We start from the raw sequence: 8,346 nt of genomic DNA, 5'->3' as shown, positions 1-8,346 counted from the left end.
ACAAATTATAAAATCACAACCCCAAAGACTCAGCTTAAAATTAATACTTTCAATAAATATTCCCTGTGTTCAATGCCGTCTTTTTTGTGGGGCCATCAAAGCCTGTTGCTTTACATGCCAAAAGCACCAGCCGCAACAAAGCCAACGTGAGCTTTGTGCTGGGAGACCCGGACACAGATTCTGGGGCAGCAGCTGATCGGGGACCACCCCCAGCATGGACCCCACTCGGTGCACTGGGCTGTTGAAAGAGAATGAAAGTTGTTGAGCAGAGSCCAGAACGGGCCGAGTATCGGAGGCAACTGAGGTCTCAGTCCGAGCGGGCGCGGCGTGCAGAGAACGAGGGGACGGGGGGTGCATGAAGGGGGTGATGTTATGCAAAGTTATTGATAGGGGGTACGAGGGGACTGCCGGGAGGGATATTTATGGAGCTTTTTCGGTGTTCAAGGCGGTCGTCCATGTGGAGTGCGGGCGAGAGGAGCGGAATGGACGGGGGAGGCAGCTTGAGAGGGGTCGGGAAGAACGCGAGGGCGGCGCTGGGGTAGCCCGTGAGGTACGGGAGTGACGGGCGGGGTTGGGATCCGTACTTGRGCAACACGCCTGTTTACTAATCGGCCTCTTAGCTGAGCTCCAGTGTGCTGTTCTTCTCAGTTCAGTGTCTGACATGATTACGATTGGAATATTTCATATTGAACAGATTTTTACAGTCGGAAGTGAGTTCTGGGGGTTGTTCCCTGCGCTACGTGCATCGTCACGGTATTGCGGTATCTCCGGGAATGGTGTACACCTGAACGGGGACTTTTAGCGTCAAAAGAACAGAAACAAAAAGCGACGTTAGTTTGAGACTGTTWATACACGTGCGAGATTTGGTGATTTATTCCTGCCGCGTCCGAAGCTGTCGCGAAGGCGGCGCTGCCGGTTCARCGGCCACAGCATCACCTACCTTGGCCCCCGCCTATCCCGGGGCTGCGTCACATCGCGCTAGTTAGGGGGAGTGTTAATGTGCGGGCTATAGTGCACATCTGGTTCTGCCGGTGCTGCTGGAAACAGCCGAATGGTGGAGAAAGCGAGAAGGGGCGAAGGGCGCAGCGAACCGSGCGGGAACACAAACACCCGAGCGGCGGAGATGGGCGGAAAGCGGCCACAGGGCGGGTGAATCCGAAGCGCCAATCGCCTCTGAGCGGGGTGCAGAGCCCGCCCGGAAGTGCTAGSGCAGACACCGAGATGGCGGCGGTAGAGGAGGGTTCTGCCTGCGGGCTCTGCTGTGCATCCGCGCCSCCCTACACGTGCCCGCGCTGCCACCGCCGCCTCTGCTCCCTGCGCTGCTACCGCGCCCACGGCCCCTGCGCCGAGGCCTTTTACCGCGATCAGGTTCTTGAGGCGTTGCGYGCTGAGCGCTGTTTTCCCCAGGGCCCCGCGCTGCCCGGGCTGCGCGAGCTACGAGAGCCCCGGGATCCAGGGCGGTCTAGAGACCGCGGTCTGTGGGAGCAGCTCAGCGAGGCGGAACGCGAAGGGTTCCGCCGGCTGGTGAGTTCCGGGGAGGTCGCGGCGCTGCTGCCGCGGTGGCGGCCGTGGTGGTGGCGGGGGCGGAGGAGAGTGGAAGAGCTCGGGGACGGCTCGGAGGCCGGTGAGGAGGATGAAGAGGGCCCCGAAGGTCGGCCTGGTCTCGCCCCGCCCGTCCCGAGCTCGGTGCCCCCGCTGAGCGCCTTCCGCGCCGCGCCCCCGTCCCCCTTGGTACGGTTCCAGTTGCCGAACGCGCTGTTCGGTTACGTCTTCGCGCTGAGCCTGCACGGTGGCGACGAGACGCTGCTCCCCGASCTCCCCGACGCCGCCGTAGCCGCCTCGGCCGCGCTCCGCGACCGCCACCCCTTCTGCAGCACGGCCGAGGCTCTTCTGAGCGCCCGGCGCGACGCCCGGTCCGCGGGACTGCCCCTGAGCCCCCTCGGCGACAGCGGGGCGCTTCTGGCCGTGGCGCAGCTGCTGGAGGGTCGCGATACTCGCGACCCCGGCGCCGACGTTGCGGCGGCTTTGTGGCATTTGTGGCGGCTTCTGAGGGCGGGAGCACGGGCGCTGCCGCCCTCCGAGCGGGGCCGATTTCGTAGGGCCCGCAGGAAGGTCGGGTTCCTGCTGAGCTGGAGCCGGGGCGCCACCAAAGAGCTCGCCCAGCTTGCCCGGGAGGCGCGGGGAGTTCATGCCGAGGTGGCCACGGAGGAGGCGGCAGTGGCGGAAATCAGGGAGGGGCTGGAGAGGGTCTGGGGAGGCCCCCGGCCACCTCCCGGGAAGGGGCAGGTGGAGGGGGGCCTCTGGGTGGTCAAGGAGGGGCTGGAGGGAGCTGAAGTGGTTTTCAGGGGTCCCGAGCATCACACAGGCCTCAGTACCAATGAAGGGGTTCAGGGTCAGCAGCTGATCGAGGAGCTGGACTAAGAACAGGACATCCCAAGGAAACACCCCTGGGAGACAACCTGCTCGGTAAGGGATAGGACTAATGAAGATCCAATGAAATGGTTCCACGAGTGACCCTCCTGGCATCCAGGATAGCCTGGTGGAAGAGACCTGGCTCTTAAAGGAGTGGGACTGACCAACATCCAACAAACCAGCACAAGGAATGACACTCAATATGGAACAGGACKCCTTGAGGGAGCAGACTAATGAGATCCCAAGGAACATCATTCAGGAGAGAACCCACTCATCAGTGATCCATACTAAGGAAAATCTGGGGAAGCAGGCACAGACCACACGTTAAGGGCCAGGACTAATGAACATCCCACAAACCAATCCTGGGAATGGCACTCAACAAGGAGTGGGACTCATTATAGACAGGACTAACAAATGTTGACACCCCACTAGGAGAGATGCTGAATTAATTAAGGGTCTGGGCAAGTGGAAGACTGGTGAAAGAGGCCCTGAAAAAGCTGCGCAGTAAGGGACGGGAGCAACATGATCCCAAAGGAACAGAATCGAGAGACCTTGCTTCTTAATGACTTGGCTAAAGAACATCCAGGGAACAAACATGAACCCAAACAAGCTCCTTGTTCTAATTAATAAGTGTGGGCACTGATTAATAAAAAGGGGTTCTGATGAATGTGGGCATTGATTAACAAAGGGGCACTGTTTACCAAAGGGGAAAACTAGTTAACGAAGGGGGGCACTAATTAACAGGGGCATTAACAAAGCCAGAAAAGGGGGAGACCCCCAGACTTTATTATGAGTGATCCACACCAATTGAGCTCTGAAACCCCCCAACCAGGACCCCAGGTCCTGGGAGCGTTCTGGACATTCCTCAGATGGGGGGTGGTCCTGAGGGGATAATGCAGTTTGTATGAGGGGTCCTGGGCTCCTGGTCAGTGTGGGGAATCCTGAGAGGGTCCCGGGGGGCCCATTAGTTCATTTCAGTGGTCCCAGAGGAGTCAGTAAATGTAGGACGGCTTCCCAAAGGTGTCTCGGTAGATGAGAGGTGTCTTGGGGGTTCCACCATGAATGCACAGAGTCCCAAGGGGGTTCTAGGGAGCCCCTCTGTAGATCCCGTGCCTTGCAGGGGGGCCTCAAGGGAACCCTCAATAGATGTGGGGCAGCAGCCTGTGGGGGACGAGCTGGCACAAACCCCCCCAGGCCCCCCCAAACCGGTGCCGCTGCCGCCGTTCCCCCGTAACTGCTCGGAACTCTCGGAGCACAGCCCCCACCAGGAGCAGCAGCAGGGGCGGGGACAGACCTGGGGAGGACATAGGGGGGTCACAGGGGACAGGGGTACATGGTGGGGTCAGAGCCTGATCTGGGGGGGGGCGGGGGCAACCCAGGTACATGAGGGGCCCAGTTGGGAGACTCTGGGTGGTGGGGAGGGGGGACCCATGTGTTTGGGAGGGGGTGRGTCAAAGGGCTTTGAGGGGGTCCAGGGAGGCCCAAATGTTGGAACATGGGAGGAAGTGTTTTGGGGGGTTCAGGGGACACCCAGATGTCTGCTGGGCCTCAAGGGGGTCCCATAGGCTTTGGGGGGCCCAGGTGTTGGAAGAGGGTCCCAGGTGTCTGGGAAGACCCAGTGGGGGACACAGCAAAGCAGGGGCACCCCGGGGAGCTGAGCGGGGGCTCTCACCGCAGGGGAGGGTCCATCCCAATGTCATCAGCAACTCCCCGAGGTCATCAGGACGTCGCACCAGCCCCCACCAGCCCCCTGCCAGCAGCACCTGCCCCGTGGCCGTGGGGACCGTGGGGAGACCTTGGGGGGAAGCAGGAATTTGTGGAGTCCCAGGATCTGGGTGTCCAAGACTCAGGGATCCCTGGGGCCTGGGCATCTCACCAGCCACTCGAGGGTCTCGGGGGTCACGGCTGAAGAGGCTCCTCTGGGTGGTGGCACCATGGAAGATCCACAGCCCCAGGGCTGGGTGGAAGGGGGATGTCAGAGATCCCCCAACTACCCTGAGACCCCCCCCAGGAGCTCCTCACTGACATACCCCAAATTCGCCCAGCTCCCCCCAAGCCCATCCCACCCACATTCCACCCCGCTGTCCCCCCATTCCCCTAATTAATCACTAAATACCCCTTAGTGCCCCGTTAACCCCAAATCCATCCAGTTCTCCTCCAGTCCCCCAATCAACCCTCAAATCTCTTCCCCTTCCCCCCTATTAGCCCCAGAATCCCCCCCCCAATCCCCCCAGTACCCTCCTATGCCCACCGTAGAGCCCCCCACAGGCGGCCCCCCCGGCTACCCCCAGCCTGTTTTGGGGTCTCTGCAGGAGTAGCAGTGCTGGGAGAGGACCCCCAAAAGGGCCCCAGGCCAGAGCCCCGAAGACCCCCAGGAACCCCCCAGGGCCTGGGGGGGAATTCCCGCTCAGCTCCTGGGGAAATGGGGAGAGGTGAGACCCCACAGCCCACCCCCCCCCAAATAAACGGCGCCCCCCGCGGGGACCACAAAACCCCCCACGGACCCCACAGACGCTCGCACTGGCCCCCTCCACCCCAGGAGTCCCCCTGTGTCCTCGAACCCATCCCGCGTGCTCCTCCCCCCACCATGCCCCGTCCTGGGGGTTTTGCTCCCCTGGGGAGTTTCCCCTCCAACCTGGGACCCTCCTTTGCCTCCCCCGGTGTTCCCCGTCAAGTTTCCTCCCACCGTGTCACCCTCGTGCCCCCTCAACCCCCCATGTGCAGTGTCCCCTCTCACTCCCCCTTATGTCCCCCCAAGTCTCCCTGTTGCCCACGTTTGTGTGGTCCCCTCCCCCGTGCTCCCTCCCGTGTCCCCAGCACCCCAGCGCGTTCCTCCCCCGTGCTGCCCCTGCGTGCCCACCCTGAGGCGCCGCAGCACCGGGACCCCCTGAGCGGCCRCCACGAGCGTGAGGGGCAGTGACGGGGACCCCCAGAGCCGCTGCTGCTCCCCCAGAGCCGCCGCCAGCACCAGCAGCTGAGGGGGACATTGAGGGGGGATATCGGTGAAACGGCGGCCAAAGGGGGAGGCAGAGGCGGGGGTGATGGGGKGTGATGGGGGGACACGAGGGACGGGGGACGCAGGCTCGTGGTGGGGACACGGGTATGGACGGCTCCGTGGGGGGGCACAGACGGGGGACAACAGGAGCAAGAACCCGTAAACCTCGTGTGCACGCCCCTTATCCCAGAGCTCCCAGTCCCTCCCAGTTAGCCCGCAGTAACCCCAGCCCGCCCCGCCATTCTCCCCAGATCCTCCAGTACCCTCCCACGCCCACCCAGCCACACATTTGTCTTCCCTTCCCCCCCCCAGTCCCCTCCCAGTGCCTTCCCGTTCCCCCCATGCCCAGCCAGTCCTCTCTCAAGCCCCTTCAAGTGCTCCCCAGTCCTCCCAGTCCCCCCGCAGCTCCGTCGAGTCCCCGCCACTTCCCTTCAGTCCCCTGCCAGTCCCTCCCAGTCACTCCCAATTCCCCACAGTCATCTCCCAGTCACTCCCAGTGCCCGCGTACCCAGGCGCAGAGCCCGACCCGCTCCCAGTACAGACTCTCGGGGGGCTCCAGCGGGGGCCCCAGTTCGCCCCCCACAAAGAATTCGTACACGGGGCTTCCTAGGGTAGGGGGGACACGGCCTGAGACCCCCTCGGCACCCCCAGATACCCGCAGCCCCCCACAGCACGCTCAGCCCCTCCCGCAGTCCCCCCAGAGCCCCCCAAGGCCACTCCCACGGACCCCCAGCGTCGCCCACGACACGCAGAGAACCCCCAGCACCACCCCCTCCGTGATCCCCTCCAGCACCCAGACATCCCCCAGCCACCCCAACTCGTTATGAGATCCCCAAACCCCCTTCCCAGTACACACCAACCCCTCCCCAGCCCCTCCAGCCTCCCCCAGTTCTCTCCTCACCGTTGCCTTTCCCCTGCAGTCGCCGGCGGGCGAGGAGGACGAGCCCGAGCCCGAAGGCGACGCTGGACGCGGCCGCCGACAGCGAGGGGAGGAGGGGGCACAGGGGGGGCACGGGGACCCCCAGGGCCAGGGCCCCCCCTAGGGCCCCCCCCAGCGCCAACAGCCCTGAGCCGGCGGCAGTGAGAGCTGCGACCCCCAAAAGGACCCTCGAAAGCACCCCCACCCTGACCCCCACCCAGATTACACCCAAACCTCCACCAAGGACCCCCGAGCACTCCAAATGGACCCTTGACCATCRCCCCAACCCCCACTCAGACTCCCGCCAGGGCGAGTACCTGACCCCTCCCAATCCCTCCCAAGGGACCCTGAGCTCTGCCCCCCGCATCTGACTCCGACAGGGACCCCWGCCATCCCCTCCAAAGGGGGCACCTGAATCCCCACTCAAAGGGACTCCCATGCGCCCTGAAGGCCCCCCACTCACAGCCGAGGTCCTGGAGGAGTGCGGGGGGTCCTGGGGTCTCACCGGGGCTCTGAGGACAGCGGAGTCACCCTGACACCCCCCCTTTCTTTACAGCGGCGTCACCCTGACACCGCTGAGCCCCTCGGTCCCCCCCTTGATGTCACCTTTCACCACCTCTGACCCCACAGCATCCCCACCCCTCCTCCATCCCTCCTCCCTGTATCCCCAAATTCCCATGAATCCCCCCTCCCTCCCTCCCTCCCTCCCTCCCTCCACCATCCCACACGGCCCAAATCGCGCCCTTCCCCCCCATGTCCCCCCATCCCCTGAAGCCCCCCAGCGTCCCCCACTCACCCTCGGGGGTCTCCAGCAGCTCCCGAGCCAGTGTGCACCCACCCAGGCGAGGACGAGTGCCAGGGTGGGAGGGGTGGGCAGGGCCAGGGCGGGGGTCCCCCAGCCTTCCCCCTCCCCAAGGCACGTGCTCATGACCCCCACGAGCCCCAGCGGCAGCAGCAGCGTCAGAGCCCCCGCGCCTGGGGGGGCAGGGGACCGGGTGAGCCCCCACCTCCCAAAAAAGAAACCCAGGGATTCCTCCCCGCCAAAGGAAAGGGGTCCAGGTGTGTCTTCCTCCTCAAGAAGAGGACGCRGCTCACTGCCCCCCACTTCATCCACAAGGGGCCCGAGGGGCTGGRTGCCCTCCAATCCCCAGAAAGGTCCCCGGCAGGACCCCAGCCCCTCCCAAAAGGGGTCCCACAACTCCGGACACCCCTCTCCTCCCCCGCAGTACAGAATCAGAAACCCCCTCCCTCCCAAACCCCCACCCCAAAAAGGGGACCCAGTAGTGCCCCCNCCCTCCCAAACCCCCACCCCAAAAAGGGGACCCAGTAGTGCCCCCACCCTCCAAAAACAAAGAAGCATCATCCCCTGCCCCTCCCACCTCTTACCCCAGGGCCCCCCAAATTCCAGCTCAGGGTGTGGAGGGGCTCGGGAGAGCTCCATGGATGGGAGGAAAGGTCGGCGGGAAGTAGTGGGTTTTGGGGGTCCCGGAGSCCCATGCTCCTCCCCTGGGGGCACGGCTTGGCCATGGCACCACGCCCCTAGCCCTGATGACATCACTGCACCATGCATTGATTGGCTGTGGCACTGCCCCTCCCTCTCTTGAAGAGACAGAAACCTCTCCGGTGTTTGGTAATGTCACACCAGAGGCATGACGTCACAAAAGACATCATCAGACACAGCACAGCTACAGCACAAAACTCGTTTAATGAGTTACAAATGGGGACAGGGGCACACACAAAACAGCGGCGGAGGGACTTACGGGTCCTGGTGGCCCCTGGGGCATTGAAGGGGTCTCACACATCAGGGAGTCCTGGCTCAGGGGGGTTCCCTCTCATGGGGGGGTCTCACGGGCCAGGGGGCTGTGCATGGGTCCTGCACAAGGGGATCCTGCCCCAGGGGTCCCAAGGGTCCCGTCAGGGTCTGGAGTGTCCCATGAGAGTCCCTCTGGCACGAGGGGCCCACAGGGGTCTCAAGGGTCCCATGGGGTACTCAGAAGTCCTGTGACGGTCCTGCGAGTGT

General features: G+C 63.7%; 2 protein-coding genes and 1 non-coding gene across 3 annotated transcripts; 2 read left to right on the top strand and 1 right to left on the bottom strand.

Moving 5' to 3' along the window:
• The first annotated feature begins 600 nt into the window (after window positions 1-600).
• Window positions 601-787, top strand: LOC130587148 (U2 spliceosomal RNA). Its single transcript, XR_008966757.1, has one exon. It is a non-coding gene; the product is annotated as a U2 spliceosomal RNA (small nuclear RNA).
• An 85-nt stretch (window positions 788-872) lies between these two features.
• On the top strand, window positions 873-2,421 carry ZNHIT2 (zinc finger HIT-type containing 2). The gene has a single exon (XM_057388107.1). It carries the CDS (start codon window positions 1,222-1,224, stop codon window positions 2,419-2,421), a length of 1,200 nt encoding a protein of 399 aa, XP_057244090.1. The 5' UTR covers window positions 873-1,221.
• A 706-nt stretch (window positions 2,422-3,127) lies between these two features.
• Window positions 3,128-7,770, bottom strand: LOC130587143 (delta(14)-sterol reductase TM7SF2-like). The gene is made up of 10 exons (XM_057388108.1): window positions 7,713-7,770; window positions 7,123-7,301; window positions 6,790-6,838; window positions 6,309-6,473; window positions 5,916-6,013; window positions 5,273-5,386; window positions 4,664-4,826; window positions 4,289-4,369; window positions 4,085-4,207; window positions 3,128-3,706 (listed from the first exon to the last, which is right to left on the bottom strand). The coding sequence occupies exons 1-10, from the start codon at window positions 7,765-7,767 to the stop codon at window positions 3,552-3,554; spliced, it is 1,182 nt and encodes a 393-aa protein (XP_057244091.1). The 5' UTR covers window positions 7,768-7,770; the 3' UTR covers window positions 3,128-3,551.
• Between the last annotated feature and the right edge of the window lie 576 nt (window positions 7,771-8,346).

Source organism: Malurus melanocephalus, unplaced genomic scaffold, assembly GCF_030028575.1.
Source record: "Malurus melanocephalus ecotype Western Australia unplaced genomic scaffold, MMel_1.1 scaffold_1578, whole genome shotgun sequence".
NCBI lineage: Eukaryota > Metazoa > Chordata > Aves > Passeriformes > Maluridae > Malurus > Malurus melanocephalus.
Note: the sequence above shows the minus strand (reverse complement) of the source record. Positions and strands in the feature narration are given on the sequence as shown.